Below are 27,089 nucleotides of genomic sequence, written 5' to 3'. Positions count from 1 at the left end.
GAACCAGAGAGGCAAACGGCCACTCCGGGTCAGAGGCCCAGACATGCTGCTTCTATCATGAGCTGCATGCCATTCTAGGGGGTGCCCCTACAACTACCCCACCCCTCTGTCAATGCATTCTCACGCAATAGGGATGCAGATTTTGGGGATGAGGAAGATAATGATGAGGAGGTTGAAGATAGCATACAGCAAGCAAGCAAAGAAACCATTTTCCCCGACAGCCAGGAACTGTTTATCACCCTGGAGCCAGTACCCTCCCAACCCACCAAAGGCAGGCTCCCAGACCTTGAAGGTGGAGAAGGGACTTCTGGTGAGTGTACCTTTGTAAATATAATACGTGGTTTAAAAGTAAGCGTGTTTAATGATTAATTTATCCTGAAGACTTGGGATGCATTTGCGGCCAGAACAGCTACTGGAAAAGTCTGTTAACATGTATGGGGATGGAGCGGAAATCCTCTTTATCTATCTGTGTTATCCTCAGGAGAGTGATATCATTCATGGTCACCTGGTTGAAATAGGGGAATTTTATTAAGAGGACATTCAGAGGTGGCCATTCCTGCTGGGCTGTTTGCCTGTGGCTGAACAGAAATCATCCCCACCGTTAGCCACGCGAGGAAGGGGGGGGGGGAGAAGGGGGGGAGGGGTGAAGCAATCATCCCAGAGAATTGGGTGTGTGTGTGTGTGTGTGTGTGGGGGGGTTTCAGTTGGGTTTGTGCTGCACGTTAACCCGAAAACTGCAGCCCCTCCTTTTAAATGGCCAACCCATTTTAAATGGCCAACCCAACGGGTTTTTGGTATGGGAAATGAGGGCGCTGCTGTTTGAAACCATTCCCACATGTTATGAAGGTTAAAGAAGCCAAAAGACTGTGGCTTACCATGTCTGCCCGCAAGCCGAATTCTGTTGCCCGCCGGCCCTGCATGTGTGATCTCTCCCACCAAACCGGCAGGCCCTCAATATAAGAGGCAAAATGCGACCTTGTAAAGAAAGCACACGTGCTATGTAATGTTAACAGCTTGGTTCACTGTGAAAGAGTCTACCCATTGTTCTCTAAAATGTGTCTTTTTAAATACTACTCTCCCTTTTTTTCCTCCCACACCTGCAAATGTTTCAATGCTCGCCCTATCATCTCCATCCCAGAGGGTGGTGAAGATTAGAAGGCGAAAAAACGCACTCGCGATGAAATGTTAATAATATAATATATATATATATATTTTTAATATATGGAGATATACCCATCTCATAGAACTGGAAGGGACCCTGAAAGGTCATCGAGTCCAGACCCCTGCCTTCACTAACAGGACCAAATACTGATTTTTGCCCCAGATCCCTAAGTGGTCCCCTCAAGGATGAAACTCACAATCCTGGATTTAGTAGGCCAATGCTCAAACCACTGAACTATCCCTCCCCCACATGTTCTCTGAGCTCATGCAGTCGTCCTACACTGAAAGAGCCCAGCAGAATGCGTGGAGGCAGACAATGTCAGAGTGCAGGAAAGCACAAAATGAATGCGAGGACAGGAGGGATGCGCGAGAGGACAGGTGGCAGGAGCAAGAGGAGAGGTGGTGGGATCAAGATGATAGGTGGCATCAGCATGATGAGAGGAGGTAGGAAGCAATGCTGAGGCTACTGGAGGATCAAACTGATATGCTCCAGCGAATGGTTGAGGTGCAGGAAAGGCAGCAGGAGCACAGACCGCCGCTGAAGCCCCTGTGTAACCAACCGCCCTCCTCCCCAAGTTTCATAGTCTCCTCACCCAGACGCCCAAGAATGCGGTGGGGGGGGCCTCCGGGCACCCAACCACTCCACCCCAGAGGACTGCCCAAGCAAGAGAAAGCTGGCATTCAATACGTTTTGAAGTGCAGTGTGGCCTTGTCTTTCCCTCCTCCCCTACCCCACCTGGTGCTTCCCTCCTCCCCCACCCCTCCCGGGCAATTAGGCGGTGGATACACCGAAGCCGTGGGACCGGGGACCTCCCACAGGCATGCCACTAAAGGCAGCCTGCCTGCCGTGCTTGGGCAGCAAAAAAGCTAGAGCCGCCCCTGGTGACGAATTAATAAAGAATGCATGAATTTGAAACAACAATTACTTTATTGCCTCTGCAAGTGGTGATCAAAGAGGGGAGGAGAGGGCGATTGGCTTACAGGGAAGTAGAGTGAACCAAGGGGGAGGGTTTTCATCAAGGAGAAACAAACAGAACTTTCATACCGTAGCCTGTCCAGTCATGAAACTGGTTTTCAAAACTTCTCTGATGCGCAGCGTGCTCTGCTGTGCTCTTCTAACCGCCCTGGTGTCTGGTCATAATCAGCGGCCAGGTGATTTGCCTCAGCCTCCCACCCACCATAAACATCTCTTACTCTCATAGATATTGTGGAGCACACAGCAAGCAGTAATAATGATGAGAATATTGGTTTCACTGAGGTCTAACCGAGTCAGTAAACTGCGCCAGTGCGCTTTTAAATGTCCAAAGGCACATTCTACCACCATTCTGCACTTGCTCAACCTATAGTTGAACAGCTCCTGACTAGTGTCCAGGGTGCCTGTGTATGGCTTCATGAGCCATGGCATTAAGGGGTAGGCTGGGTCCCCAAGGATAACTATAGGCATTTCAACATCCTCAACGGTTATTTTCTGGTCTGGAAAGTAAGTCCCTTGCTGCAGCCGTTCACACAGACCAGAGTTCCTAAAGATGCGAGCGTCATGTACCTTTCCCGGCCATCCCACGTTGATGTTGGTGAAACGTTCCTTGTGATCCACCAGTGCTTGCAGCACCATTGAAAAGTACCCCTTGCAGTTTATGTACTGGCTGCCTTGGTGCTCCGGTCCCAAGAGAGGGATATGCGTTCCATCTATCGCCCCACCACAGTTAGGGAATCCCATTGCAGCAGAGCCATCCACTATGACCTGCACATTTCCCAGAGTCACTACCCTTGATAGTAGCAGGTCAGTGATCGCGTTGGCTACTTGCATCACAGCAGCCCCCACAGTAGATTTGCCCACTCCAAATTGATTCCCGACTGACCGGTAGTTGTCTGGTGTTGCAAGCTTCCACAGGGCTATCGCCACTCGCTTGTGAACTGTGAGGGCTGCTCTCATCTTGGTATTCTTGCGCTTCAGGGCAGGGGAAAGCAAGTCACAAAGTTCCATGAAAGTGCCCTTACGCATGCGAAAGTTTCGCAGCCACTGAGAATCATCCCAGACCTTCAACACTACGCCGTCACACCAGTCTGTGCTTGTTTCCCAGGCCCAGAATCATCGTTCCACAGCATGAACCTGCCCCATTGCCACCATGATGTCCAAATTGCCAGGGCCCGTGTTTTGAGAGAAGTCTGTGTCCATGTTGTTATTAATGGTTCCCAATCCTGCTGGAAAGGCATAACGAGTGGGGTTCCGCAGGGGTCTGTTTTGGGACCGGCTCTGTTCAATATCTTCATTAACGACTTAGATATTGGCATAGAAAGTACGCTTATTAAGTTTGCGGATGATACCAAACTGGGAGGGATTGCAACTGCTTTGGAGGACAGGGTCATAATTCAAAATGATCTGGACAAATTGGAGAAATGGTCTGAGTTAAACAGGATGAAATTTAACAAAGACAAATGCAAAGTGCTCCACTTAGGAAAAAAAATCAGTTTCACACATACAGAATGGGAAGAGACTGTCTAGGAAGGAGTACGGCAGAAAGGGATCTAGGGGTTATAGTGGACCACAAGCTAAATATGAGTCAACAGTGTGATGCTGTTGCAAAAAAAGCAAACATGATTCTGGGATGTATTAAAAGGTGTGTTGTGAGCAAAACACGAGAAGTCATTCTTCCGCTCTACTCTGCTCTGGTTAGGCCTCAGCTGGAGTATTGTGTCCAGTTCTGGGCACCGCATTTCAAGAAAGATGTGGAGAAATTGGAAAGGGTCCAGAGAAGAGCAACAAGAATGATTAAAGGTCTTGAGAACATGACCTATGAAAGAAGGCTGAAAGAATTGTGTTTGTTTAGTTTGGAAAAGAGGAGACTGAGAGGGGACATGATAGCAGTTTTCAGGTATCTAAAAGGGTGTCATAAGGAGGAGGGAGGAAACTTGTTCACCTTAGCCTCTAAGGATAGAACAAGAAGCAATGTGCTTAAACTGCAGCAAGGGAGGTCTAGGTTGGACATTAGGAAAAAGTTCCTAACTGTCAGGGTGGTTAAACACTGGAATAAATTGCCTAGGGAGGTTGTGGAATCTCCATCTCTGGAGATATTTAAGAGTAGGTTAGATAAATGTCTATCAGGGATGGTCTAGACAGTATTTGGTCCTGCCATGTGGGCAGGGGACTGGACTCGATGACCTCTCGAGTTCCCTTCCAGTCCTAGAATCTATGAATCTATATGAATCTATGTCCTCATCACTCTCGTCACTGCACTGCCGTTGCCTCCTTGCCTGCTTTTGAAGTTTCTGGTGCTTCATATACTGCAGGATAATGCACGTGGTGTTTACAGTGCTCATAACTGCCGTGGTGATCTGAGCGGGCTCCATGCTTGCCGTGGTATGGCGTCTGCAGGAGAGCAGGAGAGCACAGTGGCAGCGGAAGTGGTCATTCGACGAATACAGTTTGTAGTCCTACTGCGCTGTCTGCTGCCAGCAGCACTCAGGACATAACAGAAGTGGCTGAGCTGAGCGGGCTGTACGCTTACTGTGGTATGGCGTCTGCGTGGAAAAAAGGTGCAAAATGATTGTCTGCCATTGCTCTGACGGAGGCAGGGGCGATTGACAACATGGCTTACAGGGTTGGATTACAAGGAATTAAAATCAACAAAAGGGGTGGGTTTGCATCAAGGAGAAACACACACAACTGTCACACTGAAGCCTGGCCAGTCATGAAAATGGTTTTCAAAGCCCCTGTGAGGAGCAGCGCGCCTTGCTGTGCTCTTCTAATCACAAACAGCCTAGTCAGCAAACAGCGCCAGCGAGCTTTTAAACGTCCAAAGGCACATTCTACCACCATTCTGCACTTGCTTAGCCTATAGTTGAACTGCTCCTTACTACTGTCCAGGCTTCATGAGCCATGGGAGCAAGGGATAAGCTGTGGTAGGTGCGACCACGCAGTGCTGCCGGCTGGGAGAGCAGCCTGAGGCAGAAGCCTCCAGCTCACATGATATTCCAGGCTGGACTGAATTTCCATGAGACGAAACTTAAAGAAGAGAATGACCTGGAGTCACTCCCATTTATGTCCAGGCGCCCCTTACCGACCTCACCGAGGTCGGCCAGGAGCACCCATGTCTGCCCAGGTGCCATGACCAACCTCACCGAGGTCGGCCAGGAGCACCCAGGAGACAATGTCGACAGCTAGCAGTCGTATTGCACCATCTGCTGCCGCGAAGGCAAGGAGCTGCTGCTGTGTAGCAATGCAGTACCATGTCTGCCAGCAGCACCCAAGAGATGTATGGTGACAGTGAGCTGAGCGGGCTCCATGCCTGCTGTGGTATGTCATCTGCAGGAGAAAAGGCGAGAAATGATTGTTTGCCGTTGCTCTCATGGAGGGAGAAAGGGAGGGAGGGAGGGGGCCTGATGACATGTACCCAAAACCACCTGTGACAATGTTTTTGCCCCATCAGGCATTGGGAGCTCAACCCAGAATTCCAATGGGCGGCGGAGACTGCGGGAACTGTGGGATAGTTACCCACAGTGCAACGCTCCGAAAGTCGACGCTACCCTCGGTACTGTGGAGGCACTCCACCGATTTAATGCGCTTAGTGGGGACACACACAATCAACTGTATAAAATCAATTTCTAAAAAATTGACTTCTATAAAATCGACCTAATTTCTTAGTGTAGACATACCCTTAGTCACCAAGTCTGAAAATAACTTCAGAAGGGTTCCACATGGGAGCAGGGATCCACCCATGTGGGTTTCTGTGGGCAGAACAGAAGTCCTAAACCAGGCCATATGAATTGATAGCACAGCACTAGATACAGTTCTGCTAGTAGCCTCCTCCTAAAAATCCTGCTCCATGGTGTATTTAGTCCCACACAGGTGTATAAGAACTATGGTTTCCCCTCTCCTCAAAAATCCCTGTTTAATCACTGGTCAAAATTAAAACCGAGTGCAGCAATTGATGTTTGAAATTCCTTAGCACTGCTCTTAATAGCTTCCAAAATCACTTTCATAGAGGGTTTGTATTCTGTGAAGGTGAAGTGGGTTTGGATAAACCATCATTAGAAATCATCAGAAGGTGTTACACTGGCCTATGTTGTATGGACTTTTTGGTCAAATAAACTTGCTTTGTGATACCTTGGTCAAGTTGAATCAAAGCCATATAAAACGTTAAAGAAAAAAAAAAGCACATCATGGGAATTTTTCAGGTGCACAATTCTGCCCAGTCCTGCCTGAGCTGTATTGACATTCAACACCAATATTAATCTTTAATCAAAAACAAAACAAAAAAATCAACCAACAAACAAAAAAACTTCAAGTATACATAGTAGCTACTTTTTAACCATGTTTATTAACAACAATATGGATTTACCTTTGTCATGAAGTTACAATTAACATTGTATTATAATGTAATGGCTAAAGCCATTGCAGCGTCAGTGGAAGTGTCCCTTATACTTTCCATAACCATTATAAAACTGATATTTTAACACTGCTCCCTCCTATATTGGCTAGCAGAAATGTCTCAGAACACATTCAATAGCAGATAATGTTTGGTGCCTATGGAAGTGTCCCATATGTATCTGAGTTAATGGCAACACCTCATATGCTTCCTTTGACATTCCAGGAGTTGGTTTAGATTTAAAAACTGATTCACCTTTTTGGATAATTATAGCAATTTGTTTGATGTTGCAATTCATTTGAACTAAATTGATTAACATGCTTGAAAAAAATATGAAGCAGAAATATGACGGCCAAATTCTCTCTGGACGTACACCTCCTTCAATCCTACTGAACTCCATGGGATTGCACAAGGTCTGAGTCTGGACAAAAATTGTCCCAGTGGGACAAATTCACTCCTGGTGTAGGTGGGTGTAATCCCATTGAGATCAATAGAGTTGAGCCTGATTACACCAAAGAAGGCTGAATTTGGCCCACTTATGCTGTCCTTTGAAGTCAATGGAGCCACACAGGGATGAATTTGTCCTCAGATGTTTAATCACTTTTTTCATTCCTTTGCTCTTACATTTTCTTTTTCTGCTTTGTTCTGTTTTCTTACTGACCTACTTTTCTCTGTGCTTTTAAAAAATTTCCCTTCTCTTCATCCCTTTTTATACTACTTTGTGCGTTACTTTTTATATAGTCAATGTGACATATGGGTTAATTCAGCTAAGCATTAGTTTCCTCAGGAAATAACTGGAATATTATCATTTTCACTTTATACAGATGCCCAACAAAATAAGGGTTTGATTCTGGACTCAGGCAGAGCTCTTGCTGAAGTCCATGGGATTTTTGCTTGAGTAAGAACTGCAGGCCCCCACCCATAAATAGTACTGTATATCAGGTGTTCCTCAATACAGCAATAATTCAGTATGACTTGACTTATCACAGAAGAGTAGGTGAATTACCTATCAGCAGACTGTAATGAGAGCAGTCATTTAAGTAGGATTATCTCAAAAACACATGTAACAGCTGTGGGCATGTGAATAAAAGTGTATGATCCTTGCAATCTTGAACTCTAGGCTAAAACACTATATCCATACTGAAATAAAAAGTATAGCTCACATAAATCAGGAGTATATAGAGTTTGTAAAACAAATAATCATCAAAAACTATTCTTTTAAGTCGTCTCTTCAATCAGGGTACAACAAACATGCTGATCAGAAAACAGTTTTTTGTGTAAGGCCCAGTCCTGAAACCCTTACTTAGGGCCAGATTCTGTCCTGTTTGACACCCTGTGCAAGCCTCCAATGGAGTGTATATTAGGGCAGAATTTGGTCCTTATTGCCTACTCATGTAAAACTCCTATTGACTAAAATGGGAGCTTTGACTTAGTAAGTAGTTCAGGACAAGACCCTTAAGGCCAAATGCTGTTCCCACTGACATCGACAAATTATTGATACTGATTTCGGTGAGAGCAGGCTTGGTCCTTATAATATAATTGAAGATATAATGTGGACACAGGAAACTCCTGGTGAGGAAAGGACAGAACAGCCCACTTTGTAAAAATCAAAACACATAATAAACCCTCTCCAGATCTCCACAGATTCATTAATTATTCTCGCAGTTTTCCATCAATATAATGTTAAGAAAATTCCTATATGATAAGAACTGTAGCTACAAAAAGAAGGATGTAATGGTGACAATAAAAGAAAAAAAAATCAGTAATTTCAACTTAAAAAAAGATAAGGTCTTCCTGATTTATCCGATCTTTGTAAAGACATTTAAATTTTCATATATAATGTATAGAATTCATTTATGTGCACAGAATTGTATTAAATAAATTAATTTAAAATTAGGAAAACTCAGGCATGTCATTTAAGCCCAAAATACCAAGTTCAGCGAGATACATTAGCAGTAAAAACCAAAATCCTGATTCTGGAACTGCATCTGTGCAGGCAGAGCCTGTGCCCATGTGGAACCGCGCTGATTTCACAGTAAGACTCAATGTGGAGGCAAAGGTCTGCTCAAGCAGATGCAGTTGCAAGATCAGGGCCCAATTCAGGATGCCGCTGTGTTCATATTTAATGAAAAAGGGGAGGCGAGTCAAATTACTGACACATCTGTTAGCTGTCCTGTGCCCAAGCTCTTGCCCCTACATGAGACCTAAGTACAGACTTACATCTAGAACATTATGAGATTTTATATAAATGCAAGAAAGGCACCATAAAACATTAGGAAAAAAGAAAAGAAAATCCTAAAAATTGTATCATTTTTAGATATTGTACAATACTTTAAATTTACAGATTTGGCTGGACAAACTGCAGACATTCAAATAAGTCAATATTTAAATGTTCTCAGATGTTGAAAAACCTATTTATCATCACAAAAATATCTTCGCAATTAGGCTTTAATATGATCAGGCAGCACATAAAGAATGTAGTAAAGGTTGAATGCGATGGCAAATCAGTGATAGCTAATTGTGCTTCAAGACATCTTTCAGAATTTACCACCTGAGCTTTGTTCTGGCACAAGCCATAGAACGCAGCTTATCATCCATAGATCCTGTATCACTGACACAATATATACACTCTACAGTATGCATGTACTTTCACATAATAAGGTTATCATGTAACATCCACAAATATTTCTGTAAAAGAAATATGGAGGCAGAAATTACAATGGATTCATAGTAAACAGTTCAAGTCCTTCACAATACAATCTACAGCATTTAGCCATGATTAAGACTGCTGTGACATTTTTGATGTATAATAAATCCTCAGCAGGGCTGGGCTTTGATCAAACAGTGCTCTGAGTGAGCTGGAACTGGCACTCCCATACATTTGGAGTTCTTGTTGCTAGAGGTGGCCAGGCTCAGAACAGGCTGCCCATGAGTCCGTGGTACATGCAGGCTGTAATTTGGGGGAAGGCAACAAATAGAAATCTTGTTCAGTGGGAAAGGGTGGAGGCTCCCACAGGGTTCCATGGCAAAGCCCTGGTAAGGACCCATAGGTAGACACTAGTTCTGCTACTGCATCTCTGCAGAAGTGAACTGTAGAAAGGCTATGAGAGCAAGAGGAGGTCTCGGGGAGAATGCTCAATATGCTGCAGGTTTTGAATCCCCAAACTTGGTGGGAGGTGGTATGGGAAAGGAGTCTGAGGGTCCTTTCTTGGCACCTTTGTTAAATGGCATTATAGAACTAATAAGAATGTGACCCCCTTCCCTCTCTCCTTCTCATCCCCTCGTTTTTAAACATTCAGTATTCTTCAATTTGGACAATTCAGCTGTTTTTCTCTATTACCTCTCCTATTTCCTAATTCCTGACATGGCTTTTTGGAAGAAACACTAGCTGTCTGGGACCAACAGGCAGGGATTTTAAAGATCTTTTTCACTGTCCCTGCCTCCCTGCTGTTATTTTCCATTTTTTCCCCATCCCTTTTTTTCTTCTCCAAATTCATATTCTCCTTCTCCTTTGCTTATCATATTGTCTCTCTTTTTTTCCTCTTCACCCCTTCTGTAGTCTCTCTCTCTTCCCTTATCCCCTTTGTTTTTCCCTCTGATTTCAATACCCCATATGTTACCACTTTCACTTCCTCACAGACTTCTGACACAGAATCATGGAGTATCAGGGTGCAATTGTGAAGCATAGTGCCACCTTCAGGGCAGAAAGAAGAATTGCTTCTACAATAACGGCAGTGCCCTTTCCTCTCCTGCTGATTCTGCTTCCAGAATGCTTCAGATCCACGGGAAGGGCACATCAGTGATACCAGCAAGTTTGGTAAGGAAAGCTGCCCCTGAATTTTTGGTGCAGTAGTCCAGATTATCCATCTCTAAGGCCAGCCCTTATCCTTTGAATTTGTACATTTCATAGCAAAAGACGGTTCTTATCATAAAGAACAACCTGAAAGTGGTGTGCAAAGTACTTTGCCACAGCACTAAATCACCAAAAATATTACAGAAATTAACATTCTAAAGCTGAGAGTGTTAAAATAACTGATTAATGATGAGTTAATTTCTATATCTTGCAACTAGCAGCCATTTCTAGTCCCATATTACTAGTTTCCTTGGTACCTTGCTAGCAGCTGTAGATAATATTTTTCTTGTAAACATAAACTATTGTCTAATTCAGGACATATATATTTGTAATTAATCCAGAAGCAAAGTGCTTTAAATCTTACGATTTTTACTTCTGTATTGTAGAAACAACACTATTTCTAAATGCTCAGATCTTTGCTTTCTTACACAGTCTGCAGTATTAACTTCGTAGATTACTCATTATTTACACCTACTGTACTACATAAAAGTGATGTACATTAGGTATAAATCTGAATTTTAGCTGTCACTTAAGCATGCATTGTCATGCAACTAGAAGATATGGGCTCATACAACTGCCTTTCAGATTCTTCCTGATTCTTGCAATTTTATCTTATTAAAAAGGCTTTCAAAAGAGTTCATGCTATGATATGTATGACTAAAGGAATTACTCAGCCAATGAAGAAAACCCATAAATTGTTATTTAAGTTTGACATGAGGCAAGCTGAGTGCATCTGTACTGTCCCCTGGCTTGCAAATGCTTTGAGATGATCTTGATATTCCAGTCCTTAGAGAGTCAGTAGAGAGAGCTGTTTCCACTAATGAGCGAGAGATGCTTTCAAAAGCCTCTGTTTTTGTCTCTGCTTCCAACTCTTCATCTGTTATAAATAATTTTGACTCCCTCCATTTGGAGTACACTTCTTGGCTCCCTCTTGAGCCACTGGAGTCATTCCCAGCAATCTGTACATTCAGTTCTTCGGATGATTGTATAAGGTTTTGTACAGATAAAGATTTTCCTAAATCCATTTGCACTACTGGTTTAACTGAGACCAAGGGTTCTCCTTCTGTATCAAGGTTTTTTCTCCAGGAAAGATCCTTTGTCACTTTGGACTGTGCAACTTGTCCATTATCCTTTAAAGCAACAAGGCAAGCGGTGACATCAGAAATATTTTCCTGTGTGGTTGCAGGAATAATATGAAGAGGCTCAGGCCAGTTGGCATGCTTGACTGAGGAGAAAGGTGGTATTTGTAACGTTGTTGGGGTTGTTGGCTTAGTTGCCTGGTTTATTTGGTTTGATGTATTATTAGTTATTACTGTTGCTGGTCCATCATTTGGCACCTGTGTTGCTTGACTATGCATAGTTGGACTAAAAGCATAGTAAGCCTGAGTGCTAAATTCATTTGGTGTCAGTATAAGCTGTAGGCCACGAGTCATGTTGGCACTAGCTGATCTGGATATACATCCACTAGTTTGTGCAGAACTAGATAAATCTTTGCTGTCTACAGGACTTTGATAATCAGAGGTCTGGTCACATTCAAAAGATGGCATTTGAAATGAAGCCAAAGTGAGCGCTGATGCAGATCCTTTCCTTAAGACCTGTTGATAAATATCTAACAGGCTGTCCAGTTTTGACTCTATGGATTGTACCTGCAGATTGGGAAAAAAAAGGTTAAAGTAAGTACAAAATATTATTTAAAAACATTTGCCTCCCTAGAGCCTCTCTAGAATCTAAGCAAAGAGAAAATGTAACAGATAATAGGAACAATCCACATATAAGGGAAACGTGTTTCTCTGTATAAAAGAGCTACTCATCAAAAAAAGAAAGCTATTAAAAGCAGTGTATTTACAGATGCTTCATGATCAAGTTAATGTTTTAGCTATTAAAGGCTGCAGATTTCAGTAGTGTATGTTTTTCCATTTCTGTATACAAAGCACATTTAATGTAATATAATTTGTGTGTGTTTTTCTTCAACATTTAAAACAGTGCAGACACCAAATAAAGTTATTTTACCAAATTGTTGTAAATTGAAAATATCCATTATTCATTGCAGAAAGTTATAAGCAATAAAACAAAATCATGGTTTCATATAGTCACTCTACCTGCTTCTCCACCTTGACTACACGCCCTAACATACTAAGGTCATCAGTTGTCTCATTCTCTGCAGGATTCTTTTCTCGACTTTTCTTATCTGTTGTGATTTGTCCTTTTCCAAGAATCTGGTCAACGCTGTGAAAGAAATTAGAGACTATAATGATCCCTGAAAATGGTGAAATTGTGGAAGTATCCACTATTCACATCTATGGAAAATTACAATTACAATAACTATTTAACAGTTTCTGAAAAATGCCTAAGAAAAAGGATAGATTTATTTTTGTTAAAATAATAGTAATCAAAGTTCACAAAAATACTATAAAAGAGCATAGAATGATGTTTAAAGCATCTGGGGAGAGCAAAATGTGAAGTTAAATGGCAATGGAGTTATATTTACTGTTACTTTTGAGATTTGTTACACATAGAAATAAATGATAACAGATACATATTTGTGAGGGATAGTTTAGTCTCGAGTTATTGGCTCAATCCTCCAAACACTTACTACTGGGTACATTGCTTACTACTATTAGTAGTCCCATTGGTCAAATACAGTACAGACCCATTTACGCGGGAATCCGCTTAACGCGTGGTAGCGCCATTCCTCCCAGTGCTACCTATTTAACACACGAGACTTGTTAACACGCAGTACAGGAACTTGCTATGTAGCACTACAGATTTGCTCACTAACTCACTGACACTGAAATCAACAGGAAGTGCGGAGCGGAAATGTGTTGTACGTCTTACCGCCGACGGCGGGGGAGGTGGGGGAGAGGTGGGGAAGGGGCAGCAACGTTGAAGTGCTGCCGCGGCAAAGGACCATCCTTAAAGCGCTGCTGCTCTCCCTCTCCCCCCCCGTCGGCAGCCCTGCCAGTAGGAACCCTACCAGCAGGGCCGCTGACGGGAGAGGCAAAAAGGGCAGGGACATTAAAGCGCTGCCGCGGCAAAGGACCCTGCAGCGCTTTAAGGTCCCTGTCCCTTTTACCCCCCGTCGGCCGCCAAGAGGCGGGGGGAGGGGGAAGGGAGCAGCTGCCCCGGGGCCAGCAATTTAAAGGGGCTCGGGGCTCCGGACGCTGCTATCGCAGCAGTGGCGTCCGGGGCCCCGGGCCCTTTAAATTGCCACGGGAACCCTGGGTGGCGTGGACCAGGCAACCTGGAAGGGCTGGCTGGGGGATGTGACCCCTAGTGCCGCCCCTTCTGCCCAAGGCCCTGCCCCTTCTGGGGGCCAGAGTCACCCCCGCCCTGTACCGGTAAGTGTCCTGAGTTACTTTCACCCCTATGTAGTAATAATAATGTTTTTATTAGATTACACATTTGAATTTATATTCTTGCAAAGCATCGTTAACAGATAGGCCTGCAGTATTTGGGACACTGTGAATACGTATGTAATCCTAGATAATTATACATGTATATATCTTAAGATATTTCAGCATGGCCCTCTTAACCCGCGGTTGCGATGGCTTGACTCCCGATATCCGTGTGTAAATGGGTCTGTACTGTATGACCAAAAGTGTTTAAAGCATGGGGCCCAACACGTATATCTCATCTTAGTTGTATCTGTATTAAACCAGCATAACATAGAATTTAAAAAAAATAAGTAGGTGTTGAGAGTGGTATAGAGAGATTTATTGTAATGTGTGCTCTTACTCTAATCAGTGAGTGACATCAAGCAGGGGAAAGTTGCTTAAGAGAAGGTTTAAAAAAAGTAATGTTCAGCAATAAAGGTTATAGGCTTTGAATCAATGTCTCAGAGAACTAATGAGCAGTATTGAGCCCTGCACCTCTGGAGGTTCTTCAGATGTCATTTCATAGTGGCCAACTGGCATACAGTAATAGCAATCAGAGGTGGAGGGAACTGCAAAACTCTGCTTTGGAAAGGTTGGGCACAAACAGAGAGCTTGGGCATTTAAATCCAGGAAGTGCTTCTCAAATGCAAATATAAGGAGGGCTCTATATGTATCATAGATTTGTCTGTTTATTACTGTATGGAGTCCAGAATATTAAAATATAGGATCCGGGCCATTGTGGTGCTAACGGCCCTCAGCTTCTATTAACAGTCACTGTATTAAATATTCCGTCAGTTTATGAGTGCACTTTAAAAAAAAAAAGGGGGGGGGGTTACGTTTTCAAATTTTCTGGGCCCAATTTACATCCATATTTTTTCCACCCACAATTTAATTGCAGGCCTAACTGCATTCACAAAAAGGAAGACCAAGCTACAGCACAGGTGAAAACTTGGGTCAAAAAAAAAATTGGTAATGTAAAAGACACACAATTCTTCTGGTGCTAAATGACAAAACAGCTCAAGGTATTTTTACACAGGAAGGTTCTTCAATGATGAAGGATTATTCTTTCCTTACCGGGACTGAAGACTTTTTATTCTGCACAACATATCAAGGTGACCAGCTGAATACTGTTCAATTACATCTTTTACATCATATGGACGTAATGTCTCTTTAAACTTTCGCTTTGCAACATGAAATTTCATGATTCTGTGGAAGAAATATTTTTCCAGATTAATCCTTATACATTTTTGTAAAACAATAAAGTCATCAACACTGATTCAAATGTTAGCTCTGTCTATCTTTTCATAATTCGGACAGCTTAGTGTTACATCAGCTAAGCTAAACTAAGGACTTGTCTACACTATAAAGTTTGGTCAACAAAAGGTAGCTTTTGTCAACAAAACAGTGAATGCATACACACTGTGATGTGACTTTTGGTGGCAAAAATGCCCTGTTTTGGTGACAAAATACAATCACCCCAAAGAGAGACATAAGTTTTTTTTCTCTAAATTTTTGTCAACAAAGTGCCAGTGTAGACACCATGCTTGATTTTATTGCTTTAATTGGCCTCCCAGAGGTGTCCCACAATGCCCATCGTGATCACTCTGGTCAGCAGTTTGAACTCCACTGCCCTGCAGTCAGGTAAATAACTATCCGCCCCTCCCCCTTAGAAGCCCCCCAAATTTTTGAAATTCCATTTCCTGTTTGCTCGGCATGGAGAGATCTCATTGCACTTTCCCAGGTGACCATGGCAGGTAATTGCAGCAAACACTCTCCTGCTTGGAGCACTGCAGAGCTGCTGGATCTGCTCAGTATATGGGGAGAGGAGGCTGTGCAGTCCCAGCTGCACTTGAGCCGTAGGAATTGGGATACCTACAGGCACATTTCTCAAGGCTTGTGTGAAAAGGGCTATGATTGGGACACGCTGCAGTGCAGAGTGAAGATAAAAGAGCTGAGGCAGGCATACCATAAGGTGAGGGAGGCAAACCGTCGCGCCGATGCTGCACCTAAGACCTACCGGTTCTATAAGGAGCTGAACTCTAACTTTGGTGGCGACCCCACCTCCACTGCCAAGAGCCCCGTGGATACTTTGGTGGGCCTGGAGGCGGTGGAAAGAGGACCTAATCCGAAGGACAAAGTCATTGATGAAGAGGTGGAGTTAGACAATGATGTGGCGCTCCCAATGGGGTTGTCCTGTGAGGCAGGCATCCAGGAACTGTTCACCACGCCAAAGGTGTTTAGCCAGTCTCAGCAGTTGCTCTCCAGCAAGCAAGAAGCAGGAGAGGAGATACCTGGTAAGTGCAGAGGTGGGTTCAGGATATAGAAATGTACAAGTCTGGCTGTGTTTCTGTGAGCTGGACATTTCCCTGTGTAGCTAATCAGTATGGCGAAACAGGGTGTTGATGCACACCAAGGTCATACAGGAATCCTCCAGAGAGATCTCCAGGAAAGTTTCCTGGAGGTACTCGGCAATCCTCTGTGGAAGGCTCCTTGGCAGAGCAGCTTTGTTCCTTCCCCCATTATAGGGAACTTTCCCGCATCATTCGGCAATCACTTGTGCAGGATCAAAGCAGCACACAGGTGAGCAACATAGAGAGCAGGGCGGAAGTCACAAGCATGTAGTAGATGCAGGGGTGGCTCCAGGCACCAGCGCATCAAGCGCGTGCCTGGGGAGGCAAGCAGCGAGGGGTGGCCTGCTGGTCGCCGTGAGGGCGGCAGTCAGGCTGCCTTCAGTGGCATGCCTGCGGGAGGTCTGCCGGTCCCACGATTTCAGCGGCAATTTGGCAGTGGGTACGCCGAAGGCGCAGGACCGGTGGACCTCCTGCAGGCATGCCGCTGAAGGCTGCCTGTCTGCCGTGCTTGGGGCAGCAAAATACATAGAGACGCCCCTGAGTAGATGTACCCTCATGTGATGGGGTGGACTAGGTTCAAAAGCCCCCTGCTGGAGGCCTCACGGTTCAGCCACACCCATTCCAGGGAAGGTGCATTGGAGAGGTCCTCCAAGCAGGCTAGAGTAGCTGCAGGGGAAGCAGCCAATCAGGGCTCAAGAGGGCCATATAAAAGATGTTGCAGAGCAGAGCAGTAGTCAGTTGCTGCTTGGAGCAGGAGAAGAAAGGACTGCAGGCCTGACTGCCTGGAAGAGCAGCAGGACGCTGGGGGGCATTGAGGGAGCTCCTGGCTGGTTGCTAGGACTGAGTAGGGACTGAGCCTGGGAGGGCTGCAGGAAGATAGTGTCTCCAGTGAGGAAGCCCTGGAGATACAGCCCTATACCAGGGATGGACTTCTTAAAGACCAACGCCCAGGGAGGGCAAGAGAGAGACACCACCACAAGGCTACTGAGATAGGCCCCAGTGGACTGTATACCCCAGAAGGGGTTTGTGCTAGTTAATATGCAGACAGTGTAACTCAGCGGGAGCTCTGTGTCACTGACAAACCTGCCTCAGACCACCAAAAGGAGTCACCAGAACTAAAGAACGCAGACTCACCCAATCAGAAAGGGGTACTTGCGAGAGGCGGGTGCCAACCTCGCTACCACTCATTTCCCTGCTTATCCTTAGCAGTGAGATCTGTGTTAGAATGACCCCCACCTTTGGAAAAGTGTGGGAGAATATTAGAATTTTTTCCCTAGTCGGCTGCGTCACAACCCTTGCAGAGTGACTGCTCTTTTCCCAACGTGGAGTGCCCCTCCTCCCCCCCGCCAACACTCACCAGGCTTTGGGTATTCTCAGAGATGTGTGCTTGCCATGTTGCTTGTTATGTTGCAAAAGGTGTATTTTACTGAAATGTTTTAATGCTGTGCATGAATGTAATAATCATGCTTCTGTGCATTGTTACTTGTGCTTCGGCAGATGTGACCATCAGGAACACCCCCCACACACTGGCCAAGCGTCTGCGCCAGATAAGAAAGCGCCCAAGATGGAGCAAAGAAAACATGTTCTGGGAGGCACTGCACTCCTCTCATGCAGAGAAAAGGGAATGCAAGGAGTGGTGGAAATTGAAAGGCAGGACAGAAAAGCAAATCAGGAGTTTGTTAAGGACGCTACTGAGTGGATGATTAAAGTAATGGAGGAGCAAACGAAAAGTTGAAGTCCTTAATAATGCTGAAAACTGAGTAGATCAGTACCCGCCCTCTACTGCAGCACATTCAGAACTATTTTCCATGTCCCCACCTTCCTTCCAACTCTGCCTGCACAGTCCTTTCCACTTTCCGGGACTTCTCGGTTTCTCCTTCACTCCACCCCCTCGGACAACTTTCATAATGATAGCTGGACCTACACACAGCTCTGAAAGTCTGCCCTTCCCTGGTACCTCCTTTCCCACCAAGCATCCTTGGGTGTTTGGGTGTGTTGTTTCTTGTGCAATAAAAGCAAAGTTTTTGAGTGGTAACTCATCTTTATTTGTTTTCTACAAATTGAGATAGCAGGCTACCAATACATACATAGGCAGTTTATTCATGTGCTTGCTGGAATGTAAGGCGCCAAATATAACCATTACTTCCTAGGAAAACTACATGTAACGTAACATTGCAGCACTAATCACAGAGATAGACATTACTGGTTCTCATTTTCAAAGTGTTGCCTCAAAGCCTCCCTCATTCGAATCGGCCCCCCTGGGCAACTCATAGCCCTCGTATCTGGCTGCTCAAAATTAGCAGCCAAGTGGTCTGCCTCCACATTCCACCCCGAGCAAACCTTTCACCCTTAGCTTCACAAAGATTATGCAACGTACAACATTTGGCTATCACCATGGGAATATTATCCTCATTAAGGTCTAACCTGCCATAAAGGCATCGCCAGTGTGCCTTTAATCTGCCAAAGGCACATTCCACTGTCATCCAGCACCTACTCAGCCTGTTGTTGAAACGCTCCTTACTGCTGTCCAGGTTTCCCATGCAAGGTTTCATGATCCACGGCTGTAAGGGGTACGCCAGATCTCCGAGGATCACTGTAATCTTCTGGTTTGGAAACAGAGTCCCCGCTTATAACTTTCTATACAGGCCGGTGTTCCTGAAGATGCATGCATCATGCACCTTCCTGGACCATCCCACGTTGATGTCAGTGAAACACCCATAGTGATGCACTTTCCACAAGTGCCTGCGCAACACTATGGAGAAGTATCCCTTTCCTATTGATGTACTCCATTGCAAGGTGGTTGGGTGGCAAAATTGGAATATGTATGCCATCCATTGCCCCTCCACAGTTAGGGAAACCCATTTCTGCAAAGCCATCCGCTATTTCACGCACATTTCCAAAAGTCAGGGTCCTTCGTAGCAGGATGCGATTACTTGCTCTGCACACTTGCATTAACGCAGCCCCAACGGTCCATTTCCCGACTCCAAATTGATTCGCGACCAACCGGAGTTGTCACCTTCCACACAGCAATTGCCATACGCTTCTCTACCGATAGGGCAGCTCTCATTGTGGTGTCCTTGCCCTGCCGTGCTGGGGCAAGCTCCACACACAGTTCCAGGAAGATGGCTTTCCACATCTGAAAGTTCTGTAGCCACTGCTCATTATCCCACACCTGCATGACGATACGATCCCACCATTCAATGCTTGTTTCCTGAGCCCAAAAGTGATGGTCTACCCTATGCAGCTGTTCTATGAATGCCAAAAGCAATCTAAAGTTGCTCCTATCCATATCACACAGCATGTCACACAACTGGGAGCTTCTTCAGTTAGGAACTTTGCGATTAACTGCATTGCCATCCGCAATGTCTTCATGACAGCTAACAGAGCAAAGGAGAGCAGTGCAGGATCCATCCCTTCTCACAAAGATACCGGGGTGCACAGCAAAGAATGGCCTTGAAAAAATGCCGCAAAAGAAAGCCGACAGAAAGCAATGCATCACGGGACATTGAGCCCGGTCCCAAGATATACTGCAATCCGCTCCGCCTTCCCACAACACCTAATGACAGAAAGTGTTGAGCTGGACTGTGGGATAGGTACCCACAGTCCACTGCTCACACTGTTGATGATAGTGCCCCAACTGTGGACACACTCTGCCGACAGAGGGAGCGATTGTGAACATGACATTTCGATTTTTACTATGTTGATTTCTGAGTGTTGACATCACTTTTGTCGACAAAACTTGTTAGTGTAGACAAGGCCTAAGCTAAGCTGATGATATTTTCTTCTGAACTGCTGAGTTATACTCAGCGAAACCCTTCTTTTTCAAGGTGATTCGTGGAGCTTATAAGCACAACTCCACTGAAGTCAGCATTTTGCAAGTGTAGAATTGTCATCTTAAAGACCTGTTCCATGGGATTTTATATAGCTTGTTTAAAGTTATAAATGTGTGCCCATCAAAGTGTTCTCTTCTGTTAGGTGCAAATTCAACAAGGTACTTAAACATGTGACTAGTCTCATTGAGGTCAATGAGGCTACTCAGGTCCTCAAAGTTAGGCTTGTGCGTCAGCAACTTCTTGAACCAGGACCTTAATGTTGAGGGAACTTTCATAGCTAAATCTCAATGATTCAGAAGTTTTGTTTTGTTGCTAGATTGGTTCCTTTCAAAGCTTCACGTTTTGTTAGCAAATGCCCTCCTAGTTATGTGTGTATGATTTTAATCTAACTCACTCCAGTGCCGAATAACTTAAATGATAAAAATTGCCATGCTAATTGTACTCTCCTTTATATAAGCAAATCTGGGCACGTAAAAGGGTGTGCTGTTATTTTCTACTGAAAAAGTAGTAGGGTATATCCATCTATATTTAGGTAGCTATATCTAGACGTATATGCAGTGTAGTTGTAGCCATGTTGGTCCCAGGATATTAGAGAGAGAAGGTGGGTTAAGTTATATCTTTTACTGGACCAACTTCTATTGGTAAGAGAGACAAGCTTTTGAGCCACAGTGGAGAAGAGCTCTGTGTGGTTCGAATGCCTGTCTCTCTCACCAACACAAGTTGATCCAATAAAAGATATTACATCACCCGCATTGTCTCTCTAATACCTAAAGATAAATATATAGCTGTGGATGGCTGTATTTTGAATCAAACCAAACAATTTTGCATGCAGATTAAAGGCCTTGATTCTGCTCCCACTGCAGTCAGCTGCAAACTCCCCAATGATTTTAGTGGGAGGATGATAAAACCATAATAATTAATTTAATTATAAGTATTCACTTTCTTCTGTTCCTTATAAGTACAGTACCACACTTCCCATTTTGTAAGTATCTTTAATTGTGCATCCAATTTGTTTCTCATTAATTTTTCACTTGTTGATTAACGGTGTCTCTTCATGCAGGCCAGTATTCTCCATTTTTAATTCTTTCTTTTGCTGCTTTGGGACCAAACACTGCAGTCCAGAGATCTGACTGAGGCACAGTTCCTATTCAGGTACAATTATGGCATTTTCCCAATTGAAATCAATGGTTGAATAAGGATTGTGGGATATGACTGTTGGATTTTACTGCAAAGCAATCAAAGGTGCCATTCAACAGCAAATAATTAATGATGAAATGTAAATTTCACATAAAGAGCATTTTGCACAATTTTGTGTAATTTGTGTGGCAATCAGATGTTCAATGGGTATTTTTTAAGAACAGGAAACTTTGTGTTAAGTCATAAATGTGAAGAAATACAGACCAAAGATTTTGAATATATCTTTAGGCACCTAAATAAAAGTGATCAGGTTTTTCAAAGGTGACATGAGCTCCTGTAACTTCCACTGATTTAAACGGGAGTTGTGGAAGCTCAGCATATTTGGGAGTCTGAAAAGTTTGGCCATACTGCTTTGTGTTGAAGAGAGGTAAAACGAGGACACTAGTCATAACTTGGTAAGATCTACACTCTAGTGCATGTAAGCAGGTAGGGAACACAAAACTGTTGGGCCATCTGTAGAATGTGCACAATCACCAATAGTGTTGCCTAGTGGTCAGGCAGGGTTTTAGCAGGGCATCTCCCCATTGAAAGCACAGTCTGGTCCTTCAGTGCCCTGGCCCCAATGGTTTCCAGTCCTCCCCTTTAGCCCAGAGATTTTTTGAGGGTCAGGGGGCTGGGCCCTTGAACAGTCAATGCCTTTTCCAGCTGGTCTCTCATCTTGATGAAGATTCCTAGTGTTGTAGTGTCCTCTTGAGGTGGGTGGGGATCCTGGGCCTGCTCTCTCCACTAGGCTCCAATCCCGGGTGCTAAACTGCTACCCTCGGACAACTTCCTATCCCCAGCTCCTTTTAGCTCCCCAGAATAAATTACTCCAATCAAGTCTCTGACCTGCTCACTCAGTCACTTGCCTATCCTATGTGGGTTTGCACAGGTCTGTATTGTCAGGTCTCAGGCAATGGGCTCCTGGGCAGTACTTTCCCCTCTGCGCAGCTGTCTGCTCCCTTCCACTGCCCTGAACTGCTGCTCTCCCCTTTTTAAAGCCCTACCTCCAGCTTGTGCAGGCCCTGCAGGCGTGACTGGGCAGGGTCACCTGGCAAACCCCTTACTCACCAGTGTGGGGTTTGTAGATCCCATCACACCATCTCTAATCCTAATATTTCATGCTATAATATTAGCTAATTCAATTTTTATTATACTACATAATTCACCTGCAAGACAGCCAACAAGCAGATAAAAAGCCATGGTTATCACTCTGTGATAACTAGAGATTAGTATTATTTTAAATGGAATTACATGAAAACCGTACTTTGTATTATTTCTTTACCACATTATTATAAAAAGTATGCCATCAGAGTTGAAATTTATAATGGACCCCTATTGATTATGTATAAGCCTGTTATTCTAAGTAGTATTGATCTTTCCCCACAAGGCTTAGTTTCTTGATTTGTCGCATTATTGTAAGTATGAAGTTAAATGGTGAATTCAGATAAGGTGGAGTGTCACTGGTATAATGGATGAAGCATAATCTTGGTCAGAGAGTCTAGAAATGGAAGAAACTTATTAGGACAACTACTCCATCTCCCTGCCAGTTCAGGATTGATCTCCATTGTGCACAGTGGACATGTAGCTTTAAATATGCCAAGGGACAAACTTCCATTGGGAGACTAATTCTACAAGCTAATATATCTCACTGTCATTTCTAACACGGAGGCACCTGAAGCAGGGAAAATGTTGGAAATGGAATTTTTTCATATAGTTGTCAAATGACTCCAATATGTTCTATTCCTAAAAGTCTGATAGACTATCTAATCCCTGTGTATCCAATTCTTCGTTCAGGTTATGAAGAAAAAATTAATGTGACTTGTTCCAAAACAACTTGCATTACAAAGGTGGTTTATTTAGAAAAAATATAGTTGTCCTTTTTTTCTTTGTTTTGGTAGCCGTACATAATTGCCATGCACACTCCTCCTGAAGTGCAATATGAGACTCAACAGGAAGTGTGGAGTCAGGGAAGTAGTACGTTATATGGGGAAATAATCAAATTTCCTACTACGGGGTGGCATGTACAAGAAAATTGAGGCAGAAGGTCAGTTTTCATTATTGGGCCATAAACCTGGTTAATCAGCATACACAAAAATCTGAAGTGTAGATCAGCACCTTGTCTGGAAGCAGTAAGTTCTTAAATTCACTGGCTCAGACCAGGGCTTTGGTTATTCAAGGCTGTTTTAACATTTTTCCTAGCTTATCCAAGGGACTATGTTGTTTTGGAACTCAGGATGATTCTAGCTATTTGGGGAGAATCTCTTCTGATATATCTATGTTTCCTAATGTAACAAGGGTCTTTTTCCTTGCCTCCTCTGAACTAGGAGTCCTCTGAGCCTAAAGGTTTTTCATTGACTTCAGTTGGAACAGAATTAGTCTAACACTTTGAAAAATTCTACCCTTGATGACTGTTTCCATTTCTTTCCAGACATGAGGTTGTATAGAATTGCACCTGCTCTTAATGAGTCAATTTCGGTAGAGCCCTGTTCTCAAAAATGTCAGTAGTTAGGGCCTGGATCCAGAGCTCATTGAAGTCAATGGGAATTTTCCCACTAATTTCAATGGGTTTTGGATTAGGCCCTTATTCCCTTGTGCCTCAGATGTGTGAAGTTTTCTTCTGGATTCCAAGAATACATGTAAAATATCTTACAGGAGGGAGGAGAAGGAGGAGATATATGAGCTATACAAATAATAAAGAAGTAAAAAGAATGGAGTTATTAAAACCTGTCAGTCACTATGAAACATAAAAATGCAGGGATTATTTAAATGATGGAATTGAGGGATTCCTTTGATAGTTGTTAAATTCTATTGATTCAGTAATTCTCAATTAAAAAATAAGTCAATCTGTTTTTTTTTAAAAAGTCCTGAAATAACTATTTATATAATAGATTTGAATAAACAAAAACACCGATTATGGTTAATGATAGCAATTTTATGGACTTTTTTTCAAAATAAAAGAATTATGTCACAAATCCAAAAACTTTGAATTTCCTTGTATTTGTTAGTTTTAAAAATCAAAATGTTAAACTATTTTTGTGTGTTCACGTGTGCTACAAACTAAGGGTCTGACCCTGCAAACACTTACACATTGGGTGACTTTACTTGCATGTAATGGCACTACTCCCACAAGTCAAGTTACTCATATGCTAAAGTATTTGAAGAATTGGGCCTTAAAGCACACAACAGATATATGGCACACTAAGTACAGCTTAGTGCTTGTTTTCTACTTGTACCACAAGAGGGCAAAAAAGACTCACCATAAACCTTGACTGTATGTAAACTGAGTAGACCATACGGAGTCCACTCACAACAAATTCTGACTAAGCAGAAAGTAAAACAAACAAAAATGAACAAAACAGTGCAGTCCCCTGTCTATTTGAAAGGCTAATTATTTTTTCTCAGAGTAACTGTATTAAATATAACAGAGTCATTTTTCTATAATTTAAATATAATGTGATGAATGATACCCTGTATACTAAACTCACCTAATAAAACAACTGGTGTAAGGCAACTTTACCATAAGAATTAGTCATAAATAATGGCCCAATTCATCATCCAGTAGAGAACAGAAGCTAAATTATTTTGTATTGAATTGAGCTCCAAATGATTTCAGACAAGTTTGTATCAAACTGCGTCACTTACACTCCAAGAATCTCTACACGACTTGCTCTGCATCTTTACTGAGGCAAAACTCCTCCTGAAGCTCAGACAAGTTTTGCATGAGCAAGGACTGCACATCAGGCCCAAACAGAACAATATTAGCACCGTCACCTCATGTCAATAACATCAAATGCAAGAGCAGCAAAAATCAGGATTACAGGGATATGAAGATTCTTCTTGTACAAGGTTTTGCTTCCCATTTGTTTTGTATTTCTTTCCCTGCACATGTTGCATTTCCCTCCCCATTCATGTTGCCAGTTATAGTGTTACGTACAAGTACGCTTGTCATTAGTAGAGCCTACAAATCTGCAGATATCCACAGACCATTTTTGCAGATTGGATGCAGATACAAATTTTGTATCCACGTAGGGCTCTAGTCTGTGCTCTTTATTGAATCTGGGGATGAAAAAATGCATCGTCAGTTCCTTTAATGACCCTGATGCACTCATGTCATTATTTAAAAAAATGTTTATATTGCCATAGCACCAAGAAGCCTCAATAAGGACTGGAGCCCTAGTCTCAGAGGCATCATGACATAGTCCCTGCTTTGAAGATTACAATCTAGGAAGACTACTTTCCTCTTAACTAAATAAGACTCCCACAACTTCACTGTTGAGTGTGAAAACATGCCCCACCACTTCCAGCAATTCAGCAGCCCCAGGGTGCTGGCTCTACCACAGTGCTCTTCTACACAGCTGGTTCCATGACTGTTTTTTCCCATCCCCAACCTCCGCAACCCCTCCTGGTTTTCTGCCTGCAGAAGAGGTCAGGAACTAAAAGCAGGGAGGCAGATCATGTGGGAAGTGCAAGCCACGGAAGGAGGGGTGTTCCAGGTGTAGGTAGCTAGGGCTAACACTGACTCCTCCCTAGAATACTAACCTGCCCCATTCCCAGGAGCCAGAAATCATCTTTTCTCCCAGGTAGTCTTTTTATATATGCCTAGACAGTCTGGCTGAGATTCTAGAACCATGTAGAGGTGGGGGAAATAGTGTGTTATGGGTTAAAATATATAGGAATCTGAAACAGAACACCATGGGACAAAGTTCTAATGCAGGGGTGGCCAACCTATGGCTCCGGAGGCACATGCAGCTCTTCAGAAGTTAATATACAGCTCCTTGTATAGGCACTGACTCCGGGGCTGGAGCTACAGGCACCAACTTTCCAATGTGCCGGGGGGGTGCTAACTGCTCAACTCCTGGCTCTGCCACAGGCCCTGCCGCCACTCCATCCCTTCCCGTCCCCTCTCCTGAGCCTGCTGTGCCCTCACTCCTCCCCCCTCCCAGAGCCTCCTGAATGCCATGAAACAGCTGACCTGGAAGTGTGGGGAGGGAGGGGGAGATGCTGATCGACGGGACTGCCAGTGGGTGGGAGGTGCTGGGAGTGTAGGGTAGGGAGCTGATGGGGGGCCGCTGACGTATTACTGTGGCTCTTTGGTAATGTACATTGGTAAATTCTGGCTCCTTCTCAGGCTCAGGTTGGCCACCCCTGTTCTAATGATAGTAAAAGAGAAATACATTTCAAATTATAGCAGAGATGGAGTTTAACGAAAATGAAATTAAACCAAATTCATAAATGGGTAAGTATAAAATTAAAGAATTAAAGTTAGCTTACATTTGGTTAAGGATATATATGTGTGTTTGTAAAGAAGGCTCCAATCAGCAAGTAAAAGAAGGCCATGAGAATAATAAGTAGCATTACTTGTAGTGTGGGAAGGCTGTGTGGTTTCAAAATTAGCTAATAAAATAACGAACTGCAGTAACAAGACAAAGAAAGTCTTAAAAGAAACATGCCCAAATCTTCTCACTGTTCTGCTGGTAAGCAAGGAATGGGGGGGTGGGGGGTGGGATAAGAAAGGCAAGGTCTTGGGAAGAAAGGAGGCTGCAAATCTTATCGGGCTTAAGACTGGAAATAAGGGTGAATTGACTCAATTTGATTTTTGGCTGAAGTCAGTAATTAGCAGTGATATCACGTGTTTGTTAAAGGGTATAAAAAGTAAATTCTTAAAGGGATCATTGCTAATACCTGCCTGATTATGCTGGAGTCTACCAATATGGGTCTGAGCACCCCTGGGTTAGCCAGTTTGTAAGTATCTTGATCAAATGCCTATAAATGTTTTGTTATTTTTTGCATGACATTTAGCTACATTATTTGAATTTCATATTAACACAAAATGAAAATATATGTATAAAAACATACAGCAATTAGAGATAGAAAAGACCTCCTAAGTCAGCTAGTTTACTTCACTGCCACACTGGATAGTTATTCTCTACTGCACATTTCTTAGCGCTGATTTTATAAGTCCTAAGAAATGG

The 27,089-nt window shown here is 43.5% G+C and overlaps 1 protein-coding gene across 1 annotated transcript in view; it reads right to left on the bottom strand.

The window, feature by feature from the left end:
- Positions 1-10,660: 10,660 nt before the first annotated feature.
- The window catches only part of KCNQ5 (potassium voltage-gated channel subfamily Q member 5), a 490,758-nt gene continuing 474,329 nt past the window's right edge, over positions 10,661-27,089 (bottom strand). Inside the window, exons 12-14 of the mRNA XM_005308869.5 lie at positions 14,829-14,960; positions 12,480-12,606; positions 10,661-12,026 (exon numbers count right to left, since the gene is read on the bottom strand). Coding sequence (XP_005308926.2) covers positions 11,079-12,026; positions 12,480-12,606; positions 14,829-14,960 — 1,207 coding nt within the window. The 3' untranslated portion in view covers positions 10,661-11,078. The remainder of the gene's footprint in view (positions 12,027-12,479; positions 12,607-14,828; positions 14,961-27,089) is intronic.

The sequence above is a fragment of the Chrysemys picta genome, chromosome 3, assembly GCF_011386835.1.
Source record: "Chrysemys picta bellii isolate R12L10 chromosome 3, ASM1138683v2, whole genome shotgun sequence".
Lineage (NCBI taxonomy): Eukaryota > Metazoa > Chordata > Testudines > Emydidae > Chrysemys > Chrysemys picta.
This window is presented reverse-complemented; position numbering and strand designations above follow the sequence as displayed.